The sequence below is a fragment of the Beta vulgaris genome, chromosome 2 (genome assembly GCF_026745355.1).
Source record: "Beta vulgaris subsp. vulgaris cultivar EL10 chromosome 2, EL10.2, whole genome shotgun sequence".
Taxonomy (NCBI): domain Eukaryota; kingdom Viridiplantae; phylum Streptophyta; class Magnoliopsida; order Caryophyllales; family Amaranthaceae; genus Beta; species Beta vulgaris.
In genome coordinates this window covers 34,164,225-34,189,347 of record NC_079203.1, presented here as the reverse complement: position 1 = coordinate 34,189,347, position 25,123 = coordinate 34,164,225, and the positions used below count along the sequence as shown (strand labels likewise).

Sequence of the window (25,123 nt, the reverse complement as noted above, 5' to 3'; positions counted from 1 at the left end):
AGGGTGAGGGTTGTTGGTGGGTGGTGGAAGAGGTGGTTGTGGGATGGGGGTGATGCAATTAGGGTGGTGGCCTGGTGGGAACACAAGGTGGTGATTTGGGTAAAAAAGATAATTATGAAGCAATTTCAAGTAATTTTGAGTGGACCAATAACAATATAGTAAATCAGGTGGCAAAGAAAGAGATCATCAAAAGATATGTCGAATCTAAAGTAATGATCTTATTCCCAAAGTGACCCAACACAATACATGCTCCCTCCAAATTTAAAAGCCTAAAAAGAAACAAACAAATCACACTTCTCCCACACCAAAAACACTACAACACTCTTCACTTCTTCCGTCTTCACTACTTTCTTTGCCTATCTCCACTCTCAAAACTTCTCACTGCCAAATTCTCTCTCCTATCCCCAATTTCCGCCATTGTCACACCTTCAAAACCCTAATTTTTCCCCATCAATGGCACCCATCGATCCTCACTCATACACCGATTCAACTCACCCTTTCACAACCCACATCTCACTCTCTCTCTACTTCGATTTTCCTTCTTCAACCATCCACGCTTCAGCTCTACTTTCTCTCTCCTCCCCTCACTCCGGCAATCTCTCTCTAGACACTCGTTCTCTCTCCATAACCTCCATTGTCGACCCCAAAACCCTAGCTCCAATTCCATTTTCTCTCTCCTCTGAAACCGACGCCATTAAAGGTACCTTATTAACTGTTTCTCTCTCTGATCAGTCTGAGTTCCTTGTTTCCTTCAAAACTTCATCGAATTCTTCTGCTCTTCAATGGCTATCACCTCCGCAAACGTTCAACAAAACGTCGCCGTTTGTCTACACTCAATGTCAAGCTATTCATGCTCGTTCGATCTTCCCTTGCCAGGATACCCCGGCCGCTAGGATTAAGTACTCGGCGAAGATTAATATTCCTAGACCGCTTTCTGCTGTTATGTCCGCCCGACACGTGGAGCGCCGTGTGCCGGTTGCTGGTGAGATCATCTATTTCTTTTTAATCTACACACAGTCTGACTTTCACGTTTGCGAATTTAAAACTTTTTGATATTGACGTTTATTATTGTCATTTGCCTTTAAGTTGAACAGCTTTTTTTAAAATAAGGTTTTTTTGGGAATCTCTTTGCGTTTTTATTGTTTTTATTTTGTGTGCGTTGGAAAGGGAGTTTGGTGAGTGAATTGTGGGTTGTGGAAGAAGAAATTATTGAAGGCGAGAAATAGAATATCCCATGATATTATATGATGGGAATAAAATGAGTTGATGAAATATAGTATGTTTCTGCATAAGTGAGTACAAATTGGTTTAATTTTAGTGTTTGGTGTGACACTTACACTAGTCGGGGCTTTTGGTAATTTTTGTTTTAATAATGTTTAGTTGGTTCTAATTATGGACAAATGATGTACTTTAGATGACATGAGAAAGTTACAGTATATCAATTATTTAGACTTGAGCTCCCTAGAGGAAAACTCGATAGTCAACGTTCATATGACCATTGCTGTGCCCGTTTGTTTGGCGGTAAGAATAGCGGAAATGGTGTAGACAGCCATGGAAATGTTTGTCCATCCTCAAAGAGCTCATTTCAGTACTACTTTTATAGGTGGTATTAAGTTGTAATGAAAGTTTGTAATGTAGAACACATGATCGAGGATGAACTTCTATCACCATGGGTCGTGGGCGTTGGCATGCGATTTTATTTCAACAAATTATTTATAAATTAGTTACTATTATTATCATCATCATTTTTTACGACCATTAGAGGTGTAGAGAGGCCTTAAATTACTTGTCAATATAATAAATCTAAATGTGCAAGTATGCCATTTGGTGTTTTATTGAAAAATGGATGCAAAAGGGCCATTGCATTATATAGCTGATATCTGGTATTTTGAAGGATCGTGAGTCTCTGAATATTAAAATTATGGACAGTCAAAACAGAATGGAATATGAACTTCTGCCATCTAAGGAAACGAGACAAGTATCCGATATAGTCTTAAAGGCTGAAATATTGGTGGCCTGTTTTGGTGCCTTTCCCTTTTGTTTTAGGGGTGAAGGGGAAGGGTTTTTGTTTTATATTCTCATCCTCTATGACCTATGTATCATCTTTATGATACCTCGTTTTCATTATGTAAGATCTATCCTTTCTTATATACATTGCCTTAGTCGAATTTTTTCAGTCTCTAAGATCAAACTTTGACCTTCAGTTTAACATAATACTTTCTCCATTGTTTATCAGTTGCAATATTTGTTTGTTTTTAGAGTCTCGAATGTAGAACTTTAACCATAAATATTGTTTAGTTGGTTTTTAGTAGAATTCATAATAAGGTGATATTTGGAAAATACACATTGAGGCGGATTTAACATATGTTTGTGATAAAATTTGGTCAAAGTTTGTAAATTTTGACCTCCAAAAGGCAAATATTGCCTACCAATAATAAATGGAGGAAGCATGACGTTTACAAAGATAGTTTCTGTAAAAGTACTTTTTGAAAATTAAACTAATTGATTAGTTTTTAGCAAAATACATGAATTGGTGTTTTGCAATAAACAAATGTTCAGAAAATAAAGTGAACTGTGAGCATTTCTATGAAGCTGAGGTGTAATATTTAGGCATTACTTTCTTAGAGATTCAACGTCAATGGTCTTTTGTATTATCTTTAATTGTTATGGAGTTTGTTAAGGTAATTTTAATGACACATCAGTGCTCAAGATTTGATCAGCTCTATGATTGGCCATGTCGATCTGATAGGTGAGGCAGCAATGGCATGTGATGATTCAATGTGGTCTGCGGAAAATAGGGTGGTGGAAGAGTTTGTGATGGAGCAGCCAATACCACCGTACCTTTTTGCATTTGCTGTTGGAGAAATCAGCCACAGGGAGGTAGGTCCAAGGACAAGGGTGTATGCAGAGTCAGTGCCTTCAGTTTTAGATGCAGCTGCAAGTGAATTTGCAGGAACTGAGGATATGATTAGGCAAGGGGAGAAGTTATTTGGGCCTTATGATTGGGAAAGGTTTGATTTGCTAGTTTTACCTCCGAGCTTTCCATATGGGGGAATGGAGAACCCAAGGATGGTGTTTCTAACACCTACAGTCATAAAAGGGGATGCAACTGGAGCACAAGTTGTGGCTCATGAACTTGCTCATAGTTGGACTGGAAATCTTATTACAAACAAGAATAATGAACACTTTTGGTTGAATGAGGTACATATTACCCTGTTGACAATATGAGTTTTCTGCATCTCATTTTTATTTTACATTATTTAAGCTTGCAATCCAGTGCTTGTGGCGTGAGAAGTGCTAGGAAATTCTTGTTACATCTTCAAATTGCTGCATGTTGGCCGAGTATCATGGATTTTGTTAGATGCTATCCTACTGCCATGAATGTTGCTGTAGCTGGATTACAGCGTCTGGCAAATGTTGCTTTGATTAGAGTCAGTATCAAGAATGTACATTTGCCAAGACAGTTTTCTTTTGAAAGTTCAGAATTAAGGAGGAATTGATGAAGAGCATTATGAAGTTTACAAAACTGTCTTGTATTTTCCTTCTGTTTTTTTTTTTCTGGGGGAGGGATTGGGTGGGGTTGGGAGCCTGTTGAAAGAACTCATTGATGATTATAACTCTAGGGTTTTACTATATCCTCTTGTGTATGTTCCCTTCTCTTGAGGGCCTCGTGAGGTCTAAATGCTGCATTTCTTAGTTCATCTTTTATACGAGTGTAATAGGATACGAGGGCCTGAGGTTTAAACTCTTCTAACCGTTTCTGCTTTCCTTCTCTTTAGATAAGAGTATTTATTTTAAATTTTGTCCCTTTTGCTCATGTGTAAAGCCTGCTTCAAATTTGCGTTAAACATATACTTCTTGGTATTCCCAAAATCTCTTTCAGATACCAATGTAAGAGTTTTAAACATGGGGATCAAATAGAGATGAGCTATAAGCGGATTCTTTAAATTGGATCAACTTCTTCATCAATAATAATTTACTCAATTCACATTGTTGGACTTCGTTAACATACACATAAGGGGGATTTCATAGTATGAGTTGAATTGGTGAAACATTGATAGATTGGATGAACTTAAAAAAACAAAAATACAAGCCAAGTGAGCAGACTTTCTCTGTTGGGAATTGGATCATGGATGACATGTCTCCATGGCTTGTAAGATTGTTTGATTTAAGTTCTCTATTTATCCAACATTGAAAATCATGTACGTCATTTACATAACTACTAAGATTGTACGTCATTTACAGAACTACTAAGCTTGTACGTCATTAACAGAACTACTAAGCTTCTTTGTCTGTGATATTCAGGGTTTTACAACTTACGCAGAAAGAAGAATTGTTGAGGTGGTGCAAGGGGAGGACAGGGCTGCTTTAAATATTGGTATAGGTTGGAAGGGCTTAAATGATGAAATGGAAAGGTTTAAAGATAATATGGAATTTACAAAGCTTAAAACACAGCAAGAAGGAGTGGATCCAGATGATGTATATTCACAGGTCCCGTATGAGAAAGGCTTTCAGTTCCTATGGCGCATTGAACGTCAGGTATTGGTGCAATATGTTACAAGGCTATCCACGTGAACAGAGTTTGATGGATGATTCTTTGTACTCATTTCCTTTGTGTTTTCCAGATTGGCAGAACCGCATTTGATGAGTTCATTAAGAAGTATATTTCCACCTTTAAGTTCCAGTCAATCGATACTGAGACCTTCTTAGATTTCTTGAAATCTAACGTCTCTGGCATAGAAAAAGAGATCAATTTGGAGCTGTGGACTGAGGGCACAGGAATCCCTCCAGATGCTCTGGAACCTGTATCCATTATCTATACTAAGATTGTGTCGCTTGCAAATGAGTTCAAAAATGGGCGAATGCCGAGGGACGATGAAGTTGCCGACTGGGGAGGGCAGGAATGGGAGCTATACTTGGAGAATCTGCCTAAATCTATTGAAGCTTCACAGGTAGCATTTTTTCTTTTTCTAGAGCTTTATTAGTGAATCCTCATACAGAATTTATATCCTGCTTACATCATTAGCTGATTTGTTATTAAGCATACATTTCAACTTTTAAAGTTGTTGCTATCAAACTTGATGAGATGCCATTTTGATTCTTGTTGCTTTACCATGGCGTAGTTATGGAGTTTTATAGATTACTTCAGAGTTATATTTGCTTAGTTATAAGAATCTTTGGAGGTATATTTCTTGTTTTGAAAGCAATAAGCTCAACATTAGGAATTAAATTTCTGCCGAGTGTCATGGATTGATCATGATCCTTAGTCCATCATCATCTTAGTAGTGGCTGCTCAATTGACCAGGTGATTTCTATCTTCTGATTCCTGCTTTCTCAAGCTTTCATTTGCTTATGATCATAGGCCCATAGCTTTATGATCCCTTTGCCATTGTCTTCCATACTTACCATAGAGCGTCCCAGATAGTATACACCATTTTGGAAATTTGACGCATGTCACCTTCTCTGATCTATAACAAATATCTCTATCCTCGCTAGTAACCTTCCTTACAATTCTTTTTTTTTTTTTTTTTTTTGACTGAGCCCGAAGCAGGCTAATAAGCATCGACTGATGTTTTTTTATATTTTATTTTCCCCCTTCTAATAATGCCCTATTAGTTTCATCTGTTTATTGAACCAAGTGCAAGATAACAACATATAATGAACTGTTTTGACTGATTTAACAGATCTCAGCATTAGATGCACGCTATAGACTTGCTGAATCAAAAGATTATGAAGTGAAAGTGGCATTTCTTCAATTGGCAATTTCATCCGGGTGTCGGGATTATTATGGCGAGGTGGAGAAAACCTTAAAGGAGGTCGGAAGGATGAAGTATCTCCGCCCCCTTTACACTTATCTTGTGCAAGGTCCAGGAAAGGAAGAGGAGAAAATCTTCGCAAAAAGGGTATTTGGGGAAACCCGGGCCTGCTATCACCCGATAGCTCAAGGTGTGGTAGAGTCCATTCTATCCAAGCATCTGTAACTCTTCTGTAAAGTGGGAAGAAGGGCACTGATTTTAGCACTCTTGCCTAGTTATATCCGCACTCCCCTATGTGAGTTACGAGGAGTGGGTATTTAATTTTGGGACTGCTAATATCCGTTCCTAATTAGGGGTCAATGCATACATAACTTAATAATGGGTATTTGTTGTACTATGCTTAGCAATTGAGATTTGACATGGCTTTTCTTGATTGCATCTTTTGATCTAATAACAAAGATAGGTCATGCAAACAACTGACTATCATCTATTTAGCTTTGACCCGAAAGGCGGATATCTAGTGATCTCTATTTGTTATACTTGATTTTTATAGTTACAGTTATACCATTTGATATTCAGGCTCTATTTGTCAATTAATTTTGACTATATTCTCTCATTATTATAGTATAACAGAATAGATGGTCAAGTAGGATTTTGTAAATTTGTCTTAGTATACATATTCAAAATATCAACATTTTATTTACTTATACGCAATTAGAGATAATAATGGTCAAAAAATATATAGTAGAACATGAAAAGGCAAATGTGGTAAGTAAAAGCTGGGAAGTACTATGAGAAAGAAAGTTAGAGAAAGAGTCTTCAGCCTAAAGTCCTCAAAAATCCGAAAAAATAGTAACCGTAGGCATCTAAAGTTTTCCTAATTCAATTTCGCGAGTCATTTCGCCAACCAAAATGCACCAAATCCTTCCTTTTGTTTTTCCATCAACTGCCTCTTATGAAATTTAATAGTGATTAATGGAATCCAGATCTCAATTTTGTCTTTAGTCACAAATTATTTCCCCAAGTTGTGTTCGTAATTTCTCGAAAGCATTTCTCAGTTTCTCGAAAATAATTCTCAATTTGTGAGAGTAATTTGTCTCTTCTTGATGTTTTACGGTTAAATTCACCTGTTTCTTATTTGGGGATTATGTTCTGGTCTATTGGATTAAAGGATTCTTTTTTCTTTCATTCAAATTCAAATTAGGTTACATGGCTAGGGTTTTTAGGGTTCTTGCTTCATTTCGGTTGATGGTTCGATTTGGTTTTCTTTTTCATCTCTTGGTGCAGATCAAGTTTCTGCTTCGCGTGTTGTTGTTTCTTCGTTTGCCATTGATGGTCTGTTGATGCTTGTTGGTGTTATTGCACCATATTACTTAGATTCTTCTTTGAAGATTGCGGGTGCTTAGCACCTTGAAATATCTCCCCTTGTGCCTTCCACTCAATTTCAGAACTCGAGCTTTTCACAACAATTGTAAAGTTTCAGTTGGCTCAATTAGAAATTTGGTTGTTCAATATTACTATGATATCTCGAAAATTTACACTTGCTTAAACTAAATAATTATAATTAGTCGTTAAAATTTTCTCTTTAATTAAGGGTGTGACTAAAAATCTGTTGTTCTACATCCAAGTAATGATAAAAGATATTTATCATTAAATAATTGTGTGAATTATAAGAGTTGTAAATAAAAACAAATGAATGGTAGATTAAAATAACAATGATAATAAAAGTAAAAAGAGAAGAAAATAATAAACAAATCAATTATTTCAAAATAATAATAAATGTTGGACTACAACGATAATAAAAAGAGAGTAATGAAAAGAAAAGAAAATTTGAAAAACCAACTACATGAATTTTTTCTAACTCCTTACAAAAACAAGGAGTTTAAATCTTTTGTGTGCACCGAAATTTGTCTCCATTATCGACCTCCCAATCAACCTTCATAAAATTTCCCAACTCCCTCATTTTTCTCCCTCACAAAACTCAATAAGGGATTTCTAAATTAGAATTATTTTTCTTGCACACCAAAATTTGCTCCCAACTAAAAAACTCCACGCCAGTTTCATATCTCCCAATATCTTTGGTTTTTGTCAGTTCAAGCAATCCCAAAATTCAGTACTTTGAAACTTTTAGAAACCTCAAGTCCTCAACAATGGCTATAATAACCATGTTTGTTCCCTCAAACCACCAATCACTCATCACTAACCACTTCACAAAACTCTCCAGACTTGCCCCTACCCTCGCCGAAAATCGTCACCCAAAGAGTCACCTCAAGCCCCTGTTTCGCACGCTCTCTCTTCCCTATTTTTGCATTACCCAATTCACACTACCCTTCGTCCCACCGCAACGCTGCCGTAAATTTGTAACACCGCCGCCTTCCCAAACCCACGTTACACCCCAACCCATATTCCCTTCTTCCTCGCTCACTCTCACGCTCTCTTTTTCTCGCGCTTCTTCTTCATCCTCATTGCGCCACGCCAAGCACTGTTGAACCCTGCGCATTCCACAGCCATTACGCCACCACCAGGCTGCTATCTTCACCCTCGCCTCGTCGCTCACCGGAGGTTTGTCCTTTATTGGAGTTTATAGTAGAAACATATTTTTTGCTTCAAAATGATATGAAAAGTCTTTTGACTTTTGTCCCACATTGAAAGAATAGAAGGGAATATTAAGGTTTATAACTGTTACTCTTCCTCTACCTTTGAGTTGAGTAGCAATGAGGCTTTTGGTAGATATGTGCTGATGGATGTTTTCCACACGTAATCCCATTTACCCATTTACTGACCATTTTCTCCCACTTAATCAGCCATGATCTGTTCACATTTATTTTTCCACTTTTTATAAATACTAGTGTTCTGTTATTCGTTGATCACACAGAAATAAAACACATCTTCCTCTTCTCTTCCAGTTTCTCTTTTATGGGCAATATTCTTGAACGTTCTCAATCTGCTTTTATATTAACACCGGAAAGATAGAAGCTGTATATGCTTGGAGGTTGAATAATGTGAATCCGTGGGTTGTAGCGAGGAAAATTCAACTTTTGGGCAGTATTTAATTCACGTCACAATTGTCAAATAAGTTTATTTTATTCGTTACCAGTTTACGTTCCTACATCCTAAAGTTGAATTTTCTTGTATCTGTTTTCACGGAACTATGGTGGGTGATATTTCTAATGATAGTGTGGCTATTTTTAACACATTACCAATCCCTTTGTCCCATATATGTCTAAGTTAGAACCTTTTGGTGGAAAAAATTATAAGATGTGGTCTGATAAGATGAAATTTCTTTTGGGTCAGGTTGGGGTAGATTATTGTATGTATGTTGATGATGCTCCTGAGAATTCTGTTATGAATTTTGTGAAAGATAATAAGATATGTCATGGGATGTTGCTGCATTATATGACTTATACCTTTTACATGATTTATGGTAAGTAAAAAAATGCTAAGGATATTTGGGATGCTTTGATTTCTAAGTATGGTACTGATGATTTCGTGACTATGAAATATGCATGTAGTCGTTGGAGTTTTCTATGTCTGGTGATATGTCTGTTTTAGATCAAGTTTATGAGTGTGAGACTTTATGTGTTGATATTGTGGCTCAGGGTATGGACATTTTTTAACTTTTTCAAGCCAACTGTTTACTTGAAAAATTACCTTCTTCATGGGAAAATTTTGTTCATTCCTTGAAACACAAACTGAAAGATTGTATACCCTTCAAGAATTAGTTTCTTATATTAAAATTGAGCAAGACCGTAACCAAACCAAAGGTAAATCAGCTGATCACTCTTCCTATACTGCTTAGTTGGTGGAAAATAAAGTTGCAGGTAAAGGACCAAGAGGTAAGGGTCCAAATCAGTTTTTTGGTATAAGGCGGAACCAAAACAACTTCAAGGGAAAACGTCGGTTTAACGAAAAAAAATTCGTTTGTGGTAAGTATGGGTATGCTGCCAAGTATTGCCGTCAAAGAGAGGAAACTCAAAGCAAACCATACGACAACAAAGCTCAAGCCAACCTTGTTGAAGATGACATCATTGTTGTTGTAGTGTCTAGAGATGGCAATGGGTCCTAAACCCGACCTAGATCCGCTTGGACCCGACCCATTTATAAGGGTTTGGGTCCTGAAATTTTAGACCCAATGGGTTCGTGTCTCAGAGATCATGGGTCGGGTCCGGGTCCACATATGCTAGACCTAGACCCAACCCGACCTGTAAAACCATTTACATGTTAGAATTTTTTTTTACCTAAACTCTAAGGTTTTATGAGTTGTGATTTTGTGAACTCGTTAGTGTTGTAATTCCATCTAAGACTTGTAACTTTTTAAGTTGTAACTTTTTAAGGTTTTTATGAGTTAATTTTTAAAATTTTGTTTAGATAAGGCTATTACCATGGATGCAGGACCTATATATATTAGGGCAAAAAAATTTAATTACATATATATATATAAAATGTGATGAAAACTTAAAACTAAGAAAACCCCATTTAGGACCCATGGACCCCGCAAGACCCAGCGGATCTGGGTCTGGGTCTGAAAAATCTAGACCCAACGGATCTGGGACGGGTCTGGGTCTGTAAAAAATAAATGGGTCTAGGTCTGGGTCCAGGTGGACCCGACCCATTGCTATCCCTAGTGGTGTCTTACGTCAACTTGTTAAGTAATGTTTTTTTAATGGGTCATGGACATTGGTGCAACCCGTCAAATCTGCACCAACAAGGAGATGTTTCAGGACTATAAAAAAGCTTCAGAGGGATGCATCTTCACGGGCAACTCAAGCACTGTAAGTGTTTTAGGCAAAGAAAAGGTTCTCCTGCAATTAACTTCCGGGAAAACAATTGCTTTGCAGAATGTTATGCATGTTCCCGATATTCGCAAAAACCTCATTTTCGGTTTTCTTTTTAAACAAAGTTGGGATCAAGTTAACTTTTGAATCTGATAAACTTGTATTAACCAGAAATGGTGATTTTTTGGGTAAAGACTTTTGTAGTGGTGGACCTTTTGTGGTGGTTGTTGTTATATATAATAAAATCTCTATTGCTTCCATTTATATTGCTGAGTCTGTTTCTTTATGGCATTCTAGACTATGTCATGTAAATGTTGCATCTATTGAAAGGCTAAACCGACTTAGTCTTATTCCTGACTTTAGCAATACATCTTTTGATAAATGTAAAGTATGTGTAGAAGCTAAGCGCCCTAAGAAAACATTCAACAAAAATGTGTCATCTTCCTCTTCTTTATTAGAGTTAGTCCATAATGACTTAGGTGACTTTAAGAATTCCATGAGTAGGGGAGGAAAGAAATATTATATTACTTTTGTTGATGACTGATCACATTATACTAAGGTTTATTTATTGAGTTCTAAGGATGAGGTTGGAAAAAAATTTCTAATTTATAAAGCCGAAGATGAAAACTAATTAGACCTTAAGATAAAGAGATTGAGATCAGATGAAATTGATTATGCTCTAAAGTCATTGATGTCTCTAAAGTCCCTGGCATTTATGGTTTTCATAGCTTATTTTTTAAGAAAATATGGCATACTATTAAACCACAAATGTATATGGTTATATGGGATTTCTTTGATAATGGAGTTATGCCTAGTGAGATAAATGCTACTGTTGTAACTCTTGCGCCTATAGTCCCCAATCCATCTTATGTTAAGGACCTGAGACCTATTGCTTGTTGCTCTGTAATCTATAAGATAATTGCTAAAATCATCACTTTGAGACTGCAGAAGGTCATTAGTGATGTTGTAGATCTTGCTCAAGCTGGCTTTATACCTAATAGATCTATTTATGACAATATTCTCTTGGCAACTGAACTTATTAAAGGGTACTATACCAAGCAAGTCAGTCCTAGATGTATGGTCAAAATTGATCTGAAGAAAGCATATGATTCTGTAGAATGACCATTTGTACAAATGATGCTATCTGAAATAGGGTTCCCTCAAAAATTTGTACAGTGGATTATGGTGTGTTACATCTGTAAATTACACCATACTTATAAATGGAACTCCTAGCCCTCCTTTTCCTGCCAAGAAAGGTCTAAGGCAAGGGGACCCTATGTCTCCCTTCCTCTTTGCTATATGTATGGAGTATTTATCAAGGTGCTTAGATCTCCTAAAGCTTAATCCAGACTTCAACTTTCATCCCAGATGTGAAAGACTTGGTATCACACACTTAATGTTTACAGGTGACTTGCTTCTATTTGCAAGAGCTGACCTAAGTTCACTCACTCTTCTTATGCAAGCTTTCCATAAATTCTCTACTGCTTTAGGGCTTGTTACCAATCTTGACAAGAGCAATGTATATTTTGCTGGGATTCAGGAACAAGAAATCCAAAATCTCCAAGAGATACTTCAGATGTCAGTTGGGAGATTCCCCATTAGATATTTAGGGGTGCCCTTGCACTCTAGGAAGCTGTTTTATAATGAGTGTAAGCCACTTATTGCAAAAATTGTGGCTAGAGTAAAAACTTGAATAGCAAAAAAGCTTTTCTATGCTGGTAGAGCACAATTGATATCCTCAGTTCTTCATGGAATCCAAGCATACTGGTGCCAGATATTCTTGCTCCCCAAAGAAAGTGTTTAAAGAAATTCAGACTACTCTTAGAAGTTTTTTGTGGACAGGCTTGGATACTACTTCTTGGAAATCTCTTGTTTCTTGGGATTATATGTGTAACAAGAAGGTTTGTGGAGGGTTGAATTTTACAGAAATCACTATTTGGAACAAAGCTACAATTGCAAAGCATCTTTGGGCGTTGGCTCTAAAACAAGATAGGCTATGGATCAAGTGGCTTCATGTCTGTTATATTAAGCATGCTCATGTGTGGACAGTCAATATTCCTAGAAGATTGTCTTGGTCTATGAAGAAAAATTTTGATTATAGGCATGCTCTCTTTGATGATACTACCTGCAGCCAGTTTGTGCATCAAGATAAATTCTCTATCAGGAAGTGTTACTGGTTTATGAGAGGTGATAGGCCTAAGATGGAGTGGAGAAGAATCACTTGCAACAGTAGAGAAAATCCTAAAGCCATCTTTATAACTTGGCTACTGCTTCAAGGTACGCTAAGTACAAAAGATAGGCTATTTCAATGGGAGATAGTGAGAGATCAAAGGTGCCCTTTGTGTAATGGCTGATGAAACCCAAGATCACTTATTTTTTAATTGTGCTTACAGCAAACAAATTTGGAGCAGTTGCCTGCAATTAATTGATGCTGCTATTGTTACCAGTCTTGTTACTATCATTCCTACCGTTGCTAAATACGGTAGAGGGGCTCATAGCAAGCATCAGCTACTTAATATGGTATTTGTGGAGAGTATATATCATATCTAGTTGCAGAGAAATAGGAAGGTGTTTGATGATCAGGTCCTTAGCCCTCAGCAGGTTATTAGGCAAATTATTTTTAATGTTGCTTGTAGACATGGAGAGGATGTAAGCTAACTTTTGTTATAGGATTTCTATGTTATGTTGATCCCTGAGCCTGTCCAGGAGGTGATGGCAGGAGCTTGCTGTGAGGGCCTCTCTTCCAAACCCTTCCTAGAAGGTGGGGGGAGGGTGGCTCCTTTAGCTTGCTCCTCTTAGGTTGTACCTTTTGTTTTGGTAGTCAATAAAAACTTTAAATTCTCAAAAAAAAATCAGATAGGGGTGGAGAATATGATGGAGTTTCTCTTAAGAAATTTTATGAGTCTAATGGAATTATTCATGAGGCTACAACTCCCTATACACCCGAATAAAATGGAATAGTTGAGCGATAAAATATGATAAATTCAATGCTTATTAGTTAAAGTATGCCTACTAACATGTGGGGTGAGGCTATTCTTTCTTCTTGATATGTTCTTAACCAAGTTCCCCATAAGAAGTTAGATATAACTCCCTATGAATTCTAGAAAGGTTATAAGCCTAATTTGGGCTACCTCAAAGTGTGGGGTTTTTGGGTAAAATATCAATTCTTGGCTTTCAAAGGAGTGAGATTGGACCTAAAACTATATATGGTGTTTTTGTTGATTATGCTTCTAATAGTGCTGCATATATAGACTTATTCTTAATTATGTATCTGGTTTTGGTCCAATTAGAGAGTCAATGGATGTTGAATTCTTTGAGCATGTTTTTCCTATGAAAGTTAGTGTACAATCATGTTTGTCTGCTGCATCTTCTTCTACTTTGCATCATGACATTACATCATCTAGATCTAGTGAGACTTTATAACCTAAAAGGAGTAAGTGAGCTAGAATTGAGTCTAGTTTTGAACCTGAATTTATTACGACCTTTTTCTAGCTGAGAATGAGTGTTTAAATGAGAAAGATGTCAATGTTTAGTATTGGAAGAGAACCCTAGAACCTATGCAGAGGCCATGAGATCTGTAGACTCAAGTTTTTGGTTAGAGATTATTAACAGTGAAATAAAGTTTATTATGAGTAATAATACTTTGTTATTGTCAGACCTTTCTAGAGTTTGTAAGGCCCTAAATAGTAGGTGGATCTTTACAAAGAAATGCAAATTCGATGGGTTCTTAGACAATGTATTATTTTATGAGTTTGAATGAGAGGATTTAATGGGTGGTTTGGGACTTGGGATAGTCAGAGAGAAGAAAGATCGAGAATGAGTAGAGGGAGAGAGATTAGGTGGAATCTTAATGGGAGAGTTGGGGACCACAAGGTATTATTTTATTATTTTGGTTAGGTATTAGATGTAAATATTAGCTGGCAGACGATGGTGTTGCTGGAAGATTTCACAGCCTAAAATAGATAGATTCAAAGTGAGAAAGTTAAAAAAAACATACAAAAATGGAAAGTGAGAAATATATATAAAAAAACACAAAGAAAGTAGTAGCCAACTACAAGTGGTATCAAATAGAAATGCTAAAAATTAAGAAATATCATGTCAAATTACCAATAAACACTTCCTCTATCTTACATAGTCTTTCTTTTGGTGTAGACCCACATAGCCTTTCTCATTTAACAATAAGGGCATTTAATTAAGGATCTTTACAAAAGAGTAAGGGGATCAAGTAAATTGATTCATTTAGTTGTTGTTTGAAAGGTCCATTACTCAATCATTTATTTTACCCCTTGGTTACCCCCAAAAACCCGAACTCCTCTACATTCATTCCCCACCCCCACCCAAGATATCATTTATCCTTTCCTTCCTATACTCCATGGTCACCTTGACCACCCCGTTGCCACCACAACCACCATCCTACCACCAGTTGCACCACCTTTCCACTCAAAACCCCAGCCCAGCCGCCTAACACCACTACCTTTCCATCCGAAATCACCACCTTAAACCACCGCTCCACCACCCCAAACCCTAGCACAGCCATCAAAAAACTCACCCCAAAACCACCGCACAACCTATTGGATCGCAACCTAAAATCTTAAGACACCAACAGACCCAATGAAGCACCACCACGACCCACTAAACATCATCCCTCCCACCAAAAGCCAACCCAGCTAATAGATGGACCACCCTCCCAACCAATAACCACCAGATTTACCATGAAAGGAATGAGAAATTACCTTGAGTTGGGGGAAATGAGGTGTCGGCGTAGGAAAGGGGAAAAAGCAAAGGGGTTGCGGTAGGGGATGGGAAGGTAGGCGGCGGAGGAGGGGAAGGGGTTGCGATGGAGGAAGGGTAAATTGTAAAAGAAAGGGTGGTGGTGGTGGTTTGGAGGGAAAATTGTGTGGTGGAATTTTTGAGGTTTCTCTTTGATGTTTCTAAACAAACAACTTATATGTGGTGGTTTGATGTTTCCTTTGTGGATCGAATCAATATCAATTCGGAGTATATTGAAACTATTTTTCATCATTATTTCTTCTTTTGACCATTAACTCTAAAAACCACTTACATAATACTTTATCTGTTTCAAAATATTTGGACCCTGTTTGGCAAATAGAGTTAGTTTAGCGGTTAGAGTTTAGAGTTTACTATTAGAGTTTTAACTTTTTTTCAGCAGATTTGACTGCTGATTTGACAACTTTTATAAATGTGTTTGGTAACTATTAACTGATTGCTAAAAGCTTATTGTCATTTGTTTGTTGAAATGATATTTATGGACATTTTAATACATATATGTAGTATTATTATTAGAGGCAAAAAATGTCGTTGAACATTATTTTACCTAATCCTCTAAAAATAAAGCTCCTATTAGGAACATGTTCCAAAACTCTCTTTAAAACTCTCTTTTATCAAACACCCCTTTCAGAGTTTTTGACTAGTCAAAACTCTAAAAGTGGTCCATAACTCTAATTTTTGCTCCAAAAGTCTAATTCCCAAACACTCCCTTGATATTTAATATACATTTTATGAGCATAATAGGCAAGGTAAAGAGATAAATTACTTGAAAATATTTAGACACGTAGTTTAAATTATTTTAATCAATTCATCTATTTCCCTTGTCCATATCATACTACCCAAATTGCATGCCAAAGAGCTCTACGTCAGTCAAAATTAAACACAAGTTAATATCGTGTTAAATTTCAGCTTCCAATTACAGAATACACACAGTATTCAACTTTAAACCTGAAAAGTATACTTACATCAAAACATATTAGGAAAATTTCAAATATTAGATTGTGATATACTGAATTACTGATATTGGCAAATGGCAACTATCATAATAGTGTTAAACAGGTATATTGTTGTATAAGTTCGCTAACTAGCTTATTCTATTTTAATATAGAGAAGAGCTTCTGAAAGCCTGAAGAATATACATAATGATATAGATGGAGTTAAACGTCTTGGATCAACTTCTTGCTCCTACAAAGATAAACATTAACACCATAAATTAGTTGAAAACTCCATGTAGCTATGATGTAAACATATCTTTGAGGCAGCTTTTTATCTAATGATCGTTTTTGCAGAGCTGGTTCCTATCCTGTTTCTGTATAAAATAGAAGGAAGTGGATTCTTACCTTAAAGAATGATTCTTCTTACGCTTTGGAGTTCAACGAAGGCGTCAGTTATGCTCATCCGATCATGTGCTGAGTCATTCGAGCATGCCACCACAATCTCCATCACTGAGACCATGCAATTCACCACCGTGTAATCATCGTCGTCTAAAAGTCTTCTATCAACAACGTGTCACGTTGTTAGCCGTTAGGTAAAGCTGTCTTCACATATGTGTGAAGGTTGAGCCCTTCGTTGAACATCTCGTCTGTGGGTCTTTTTCCAGTCATCATTTCTAGAAGAAGGATCCTGAAGCTATAAACGTCGCCTGCTGTTGATAAATCAACTCCAAGGTCATACTTTGTCAATGAGATTCTCCATCAGTATAGAAGCATTGGAGAAAGATAACTGTTCATTAGACGAGTGATTTCCGAATTTCCTTTGTTTAGTTTGTAAATAGTGGAACATAGTTCTACTAGTGACAGAAAATATTTTTCTTTTCTCCCTCTTCTTTACCTTCCTCTTTCTCTTTTCCCATCTATCCTCTCCCTCCATTATCAATTTTCCTTATCTCTCTAACTTTTCTTGTGAGGAACCAACCAGAGTGTGTTCCTTGGGATAAATTCAATTAAAGATGTTTTCCGTCCAACCAAACAGAATGTTGATCATTTAGCAAGCAAGACCATTCCCTTATGGAGGTTGGAAACCATAAGTTCATAATCAAAAACCTTCATAAAAATAAGTTCATCGACAAAAACTTTATGGTAAGAAGGAGATGGAGCTAAAAGAATACTACAAGTCATTAAAGAAGCAAGTTAGAGGTAGAAAATACCTAGTGGAGCATAACAAATAGTTCCTTTCACTCCAGCTGAGCTACTCTGATTTGGGTATAAGGGTTGTGGCAGAAACCTTGCGATGCCGAAATCTCCAACATGAGCAACCATATTATTGTCAAGCAAGACATTGCTTGGTTTTAGGTCCCAGTGCACAATAGAAACTTCACAGCCATGGTGGAGATAATCAAGTGCAGCAGCCACATCAAGAGCAATATTCACCCTTTGAAGAAGGCTGAGTTTATGGACTTCAGGGATCTCATTGTTATTGTACTTGTTATAACGGATGTGTTGTAGTTTGATTAATGCGGAACAGAAAATCAATGAAATAATGAAGGTGAGAAAACTATAAAGATGAACAAACAAATAACACAAGGATTTACGTGGTTCAGTCAAATTTGACCTACATCCACAGGTGGGGATTAGAGCTTCTTCACTATAATGGAGAAAATCAGAGAGAATAATACAAGAGTCCAAATCTAGAGGCTAAAAGTGTTTCATAAGTTGTGTTAATAATAATAAACACTAAGAGCCCTTTTATAATCATAAGGAACCCGTACAAACCCTAAAAGATAACTTAAAACGAAAAATATATCGGAAAACGCGTTCAGCGTTCAAAACTGCGCACCGCCCGACCGGGTCAGGCGAAATCCGCCCGGTCGGGCCCGGGACGAAACAGCTCCGTCAGCTTTTCGTAAAACAGTCATAACTTTCTGGTTTCTCATCGAAATTGGGCATATGACCTATCGTTGGAAAGCTCTTTGAACAAGCTATCACCTCCAATTTGAATCACATCAAAATCATTTATAGATTGAGAGATATGTGCATTCAAAGTTAACCTTATGCATTCACAAGATTTCAAGTCATATTTAACAAATCTCCACCTTGACTTGAAACCGATCAAACAAGGTAACTCCACCTTAAACCAAAAAATGATGCTCAACCAAAAAACACCATAGAACCTCCACCTTAAGCAAAATTCCATAAACCTACCCATTGTAGGCAATCCAGAAAACGGACATCTTCTATAATTGTGTACCGATGCGTCTTCGAACACAAAATCCGTATACAAAACCATCACATGGCCTAGATCGAGAGTATAAAGTCACCAACGCTAGCATACTTCATCAAATTGACCAAACTCTCTTCAAACACTTCTTCATCTCAACAACAAACTCAAAGGCAATTCTAGAAACTGAATGACAACATAATTTCTAAATTGCAATTGTACTTACTAATCACAAAAGTACCAAATTTGAGATAAGAAATAGCATAACTAGAACAAAATCTAATGCATAACCATAGACTATTTTATAACGCAAAAACAATCTATCATAGACTCCATAGCAAAATGCACACAGTTTCTCGTTTTACCAAGAGATCTCAAAAAAGGGCACCAAACATAAAGAGATCGTAGAAACCGCTACCCCAAATCTTGTAACCCTAAAGTGCAAGATCATCATCAGAAACAGCGTCGGCAATATTTGCAGATTGCCCTCATTGGACCTTTCTCCATTTTCTTCTTTAATTTCCAACACTCAGATTTAATATGACCCTTCACATGACAATAGTTACAGATTTTTCCAGAATTCTTTCCACCATGAGCAGCAAAAGCATTTGTGTAGCAGAATTATTAGATTTATTAACTAATTTATTGTCAATTAAATCTCTCTGAGTTAAGGCCTCCTTAACATCCTGCAAACTCAAATCATCTTTACCATATAATAAGGTATCTCGAAAGTGCTTATACGAAGGTGGTAAAGAACACAACAACCTAATAGCCATATCCTCATCATCGATCTCAACATCGATATTTTGCAAATCCATAATTATAGAGAAGAATTCATCTAAATGAGACTCAAGCGGTTTACCTTCTTCTAGACTGAGATCATGAAGTCTAGATTTTAGTAGTAGACGGTTGGTCACAGATTTTGTCATATAAAGTGACTCCAACTTCAACCACAAACTCGCAGCAGTCGTCTCTTTGGCAACCTCTCTCAAACTTCATTAGATAGACTTAAATGAATGCTGAGAGTGCCTTCAAATCCATATCCTCCCACTCATCATCCGTCATATCCGAAGGCTTTTTGGATGCACCTACCAAGCCTTGTAACAACCACTTTGAACCAGGATGGCTTTCATCTTTAATTGCCATAGGCCAAAATTTACTTGCCTATCAAATTTCTCAATATTGTATTTCATTGACATAATGAAAAAATCAAACTTTTTCTATAAACACTTAAGATCTTAAAACAACCAAGCTCTTGATACCAGTTTGTTATAACGGATGTGTTGTAGTTTGATTAATGCGGAACAGAAAATCAATGAAATAATGAAGGTGAGAAAACTATAAAGATGAACAAACAAATAACACAAGGATTTACGTGGTTCAGTCAAATTTGACCTACATCCACAGGTGGGGGATTAGAGCTTCTTCACTATAATGGAGAAAATCAGAGAGAATAATACAAGAGTCCTAAATCTAGAGGCTAAAAGTGTTTCATAAGTTGTGTTAATAATAATAAACACTAAGAGCCCTTTTATAATCATAAGGAACCCGTACAAACCCTAAAAGATAACTTAAAACGAAAAATATATCGGAAAACGCGTTCAGCGTTCAAAACTGCGCACCGCCCGACCGGGTCGGGCGAAATCCGCCCGGTCGGGCCCGGGACGAAACAGCTCCGTCAGCTTTTCGTAAAACAGTCATAACTTTCTGGTTTCTCATCGAAATTGGGCATATGACCTATCGTTGGAAAGCTCTTTGAACAAGCTATCACCTCCAATTTGAATCACATCAAAATCATTTATAGATTGAGAGATATGTGCATTCAAAGTTAGCCTTATGCCATTCACAAGATTTCAAGTCATATTTAACAGTACTTGTTCAGGTGCAACCAGCTCTCCAGGCTTCCACCATGCATAAACTCATAAACAAGAGCCTTAAAATCAATACCCTGAAAATCAATACTAGGACAAGAAGTGATGATTCTGATAAGATTCCAATGATGTATGTTTCTTAGGCTCTGTTTTTGTAGGGCGTAAAACAATTTACTGGAAAACTGTTTTCTTCTATTTTCAATTTTACATTGTTTGGTTTGCAAAGTAGTATAAAACCATTTTTTCTTGGAGTAAAATTAGTCTCCCGATGATGGAAAACCATTTTCCTTTCCAAATGAAGGAAAAACTATTTTCCATTCCAAATGAAGGGAAAACTGTTTTCCTTATCTCTGTTGTACACTCCTCTCACTACCTCCTTACTTTCCCTTTCATTTTCCTTTCACGTCATCAATTTTCTTACATGGTACCAAACAACGGAAAACTAATTTTGGAATTGTGGTTTGCATTGTAAATTGTTTTCCACAAAAATCATTTTACACCGAAAGTATTTTACGCGCAGCCAAATGGAGTCGTAATGCCTCACACTCTGCCAGAAAATTCCTTGAAGCATCTCAACATTGAAGCTTGATTCACAGATAAACACAGCTCTAAGCTGTCTGCAGGCACTAAATAAGCTGTGCTGTCACAACTCTTGACCTCTTGGCTCATCAGTTGCAAATAGGAGGAAATAGACAGAGCAAATCAGATATCAGAGAAACATTGCCAAAAATTGATTCCAGGTCTACTGACCTTGGGTGGATTATGTTGAATGATAGCTTATCTCAACAGCCACATTGCATGATCAGGACTCAGGAGCATTATATAACTTACAGACACACATATCTTACTTTCTGATTTCTAATGTCAAAGTATATGAATCTTGGTAACAGTGGAATAAACCTTAGCTCACAAAGAGTCTCCAAATTCCAATAACCAATACTAACCCACCCAACCAAAAATACATCAGATATACAATCAAACAAACTGGAGAGCCAAAGAATAATAACCATCACAGATTTTACTATTCTGAAGTACCAAAAAGCCAAAGGAAGATACTTGATTCAATTATTACCAAATTCACCAAAGCTCAAGAAAGTAAGAGACACCTCCATCATAGGCAAAGAGAATCTAATTTTATTCCCAAAATGTGTAATATACAAATCATCAATTCCCCACCTGTAAAGCCCCATATACTACTAGCAAAACACAAATCCAAAGATCAAAACAAGAAAAATAGAAGAGAAGAGAAAAAGAATGATAAGGTCAACTTCCGTGTACGACACTAATTGCGAAATTCCCATGTAATGATTGAAAACAACGTAACATTTCCAAAAACAAGAGATAATACAAAGTTGTGCATTGCCTCCAGCAAAAGTGACGAAAAATATTCATCTTCTGTTACACAAATCAATAACCCAATTCACACGGTAAAGTTAGCACCTGAACATTCCATGGTTGTGCTCACAACAATCAGGTCTTTGGTTCGGCTTCTTGCCCCATTTACCTCTCCTTTTTCTCATTGCCTACTAGATGATAAACTTCTTCAAAACAGTAAAATTCACTATAAACAGTCCAGAAAGAACTCTCAAATAGAGTTGTACAACTACTTCAACCGCATCACAACAAACATAAACATAAACTTTCTATAGCAAATAGACAATCAGAAAACTAGGGACAACGAGACGATCAAATTACTTACTTCTTTACCATCCACCAACAGTAACAAGGAGAGTTCGGATTTGCTTTAATTTGATTCACAACCTAAAAAACATTTGGTTCTATATCATTGAAATTCATAATACATTTAGGTAGTGTTTGGGAACATGGACTTCATTTGAAATTATGGAATTCAAATGTGGAATTCTAAATGATGGATTTGCAAATGACAAGGTACTAGGAGGAATTTCAGAATTCTAGTTATTAACCCCATTTTGTCATATGTTGAAATTGAGTCAAATCCAATTCAGATTCTATATCTTTCCCAAACAGATGAATTGGTTCAATTCAGAATTTGCAAATGAATTCCACATTCCCAAACATACCATATATCAATTCATCTATTTCCCTTGTCCATATCATACTACCCAAATTGCATGCCAAAGAGCTCTACGTCAGTCAAAAATTAAACACAAGTTAATATCGTGTTAAATTTCAGCTTCCAATTACAGAATACACACAGTATTCAACTTTAAACCGCTTCTGTTTTGGACAAGTTAATGTTTAGTGTTAAGATATCCGCTTCTGTTTTGCCATTTTCACAACTGGACTCTTGTGTCAAGCCAGCCTAATGCAGAAAAGGCGAGAAAATCCTCTCATCATTACTAAAGATATTCTTCTGAATGTCTCCTCATGATCCCATCCTTCACCCTGACAGATTTATGAATCTCACACCAATGCTCTACTCTAATTCTTTTCCCAATCTCTTAGTTTTAGATGACCTCACAAGAATGATTAAGGATGATAATATGCATTGGTTTATACAAGTACTTGCTTGTGAAAATGGAAGTAAAGGACCCTAGAGTACTCAAAATGGAATTTTGGTGAGCCAAAAACAAAAGACTACAGATAGTGTGAACCATAAATTCAGGACCAACAGGAAAAACACAGACATTAAAGTCATGTTACAGATGTTAGACACATTAAAACATCAGTACTTGATATATCCTTGGATCTATTATTGAATGACAGTGGAAAAAAATTTCCGATATCAGACATTGCACAAAGAGCTGGATAAGAGGTATTGTCCAGCAAGACCAATACTAAGCTTACACCAAGGGGCATCACCATACTACTATTAGGCACTCATTTTGTAGATGAATATACACTAATATGTGGACAGATATTAAGAATGGTTTGATATGAAATTGAGTGACAATGACATCCACAACTCACATTTCATATAATCCCTAATTCAATTCCACATTCCACAACAATTACTAATTCTATAACTTATACTTACAAACACATTTCAATCCAAATAGTCATAAATTAGTGTCATATAAATTCAATAATTCATATTTAAACAATTTCTCTTACAAAGCCACAAACTAACAACTCACTCATTGAAGGCGTGAAAGCAGTCAAGCGCCAGAGCAGGAGGGGCGGCCGGAAGCAGCCAAGAAATTTGGGTTTCCCAAATTCACTATAAACAGTCCACAAAGAACTCTCAAGGAGAGCTACACAGCTATTTCAACAACAGCACAACAATCATAAACATAATCTTATTCTAGCAACAATCAGAAAACTAGGGACCGCGAAAACGATCAAATTACTTCCTTCTTCACAATCCACGAATACTAACAAGGAAACCGACACTTGATCATAGCCAAAAACAATTTGATTTCATGATACATTTAATGATTTCCCAATTCCCACCTCTACATATCTCCACTAGCAAGTAGCAACAACACCCAAAACACATTCCCAACATCAAATACACAAAACAAAAACAAACAAAAAACACATTAAAACATCTCATACTTTTATCCTTGCTGCTGCTCCTCCTCCAATTTATTAATATACGCCTTCAAAACTAAAACCAAATCTCTGGCCGGCGCCTGAAGCGTACCGACGAGAGCGATTCCAGGGGTCTTCAGAGAACCCAACAATTTGGCATAAACATCAGCTCTAGACGGCATTGTCTCCAAACCTTTAAAATCTTCAGGCCCATAAAATTTACCCTCAAAACAAGCACCAGTAAAGTCATTATCTTCAAGCTTCTTTTCCTTCTGAAATGTTCTATAAGGTTTTAATGCACCTGGGATTTCCTCAGTATGAACAAATAACCATGCATTCATACCTTTCATGCAAGGTTTTATGGCTTCCCATTGTGTGTTTTCAACTGCTTTTTCAACTAGTGTGTTTTTTGCAACCACTAGTTTTGTTGTTTCTGGGAGTGCTTTCCTTAGTTCTTGGAACTGTTTTACAGTGAAACCTTTGTAGTTGATTGCTGCAACTAGGTAGCAGTTTTCTAGGTGGCTTTTAACTGTTTCCACTGTTTCTTCCTTCTTTGTGCGGCTGATTGCGGCTTTTATGGTGAAATTTGATGTGGGTTTTTTATGGGTGGTGGGGAAGAAGGCGAGTTTGTGAGGGTTTGGGAATGAAGAGGTGAGAGAGTGAGAGAGTTTAGTAGGGGGTAGGGGTTTCGAGAGGAAAAGGGTGGTTTCCATTGTTGTTGATGAGAGAGAAAGATTGAAGGGGTGAAAATGGAGGGGGAATGAGATAGCAACGAGAGGTATGCTGATGTTGGATTTTCCGGCTTATCTATCCCCTTGGTCTCTTTTCACTCACTTTAACTTCTATTGAGAGAGGCTAAGAGCAACTCCAATGGTAGAGCAAAATGAAAATTGGCTTAGAGTATCACATAGATTTTTCTAGCTAACTCCATTTTAAGCCAAAACTCCTCCAATGGTTAGCCAATATGAATAGATCCCACTTGAAGTAAGATAGTTTTTTTTATAGAGAAAAATATAGAAATTGTTCACCAAAATCCCACATGGGCCCACAATTTTAGCTCAAGCCAATTGGCTTAGTTAAGCTACATTGGCTAGCAAATGAAATTCTAGCTACTCACTCCAATGGTTGGGCTAATTGCTTAACTTTTTATTTATTTGCTAGCAAGTCCCTAATGTTCAGTCGCCAATAAACTTTTTTTAACTTGTACCTATTTAAAAAGATAAAAAAAAAAGTTGAAAAAGTGTAGTATCCAATTTATACTATTCTCTTAAGTCTTATAGGTGTTTTGCACATTTGTTCTATTTATATGTCCTCTAAGTCC

At 36.7% G+C, this 25,123-nt stretch overlaps 2 protein-coding genes across 2 annotated transcripts; one reads left to right on the top strand and one right to left on the bottom strand.

The window, feature by feature from the left end:
- The first annotated feature begins 233 nt into the window (after window positions 1-233).
- LOC104906079 (leucine aminopeptidase) lies at window positions 234-6,334 on the top strand. Its single transcript, XM_010694792.4, has 5 exons — window positions 234-982; window positions 2,750-3,201; window positions 4,306-4,539; window positions 4,626-4,952; window positions 5,685-6,334. Exons 1-5 carry the CDS (start codon window positions 454-456, stop codon window positions 5,979-5,981), a joined length of 1,839 nt encoding a protein of 612 aa, XP_010693094.1. The 5' UTR covers window positions 234-453; the 3' UTR covers window positions 5,982-6,334.
- A 17,306-nt stretch (window positions 6,335-23,640) lies between these two features.
- LOC104906080 (50S ribosomal protein L10, chloroplastic) lies at window positions 23,641-24,651 on the bottom strand. The gene has a single exon (XM_010694793.4). It carries the CDS (start codon window positions 24,513-24,515, stop codon window positions 23,829-23,831), a length of 687 nt encoding a protein of 228 aa, XP_010693095.2. The 5' UTR covers window positions 24,516-24,651; the 3' UTR covers window positions 23,641-23,828.
- Between the last annotated feature and the right edge of the window lie 472 nt (window positions 24,652-25,123).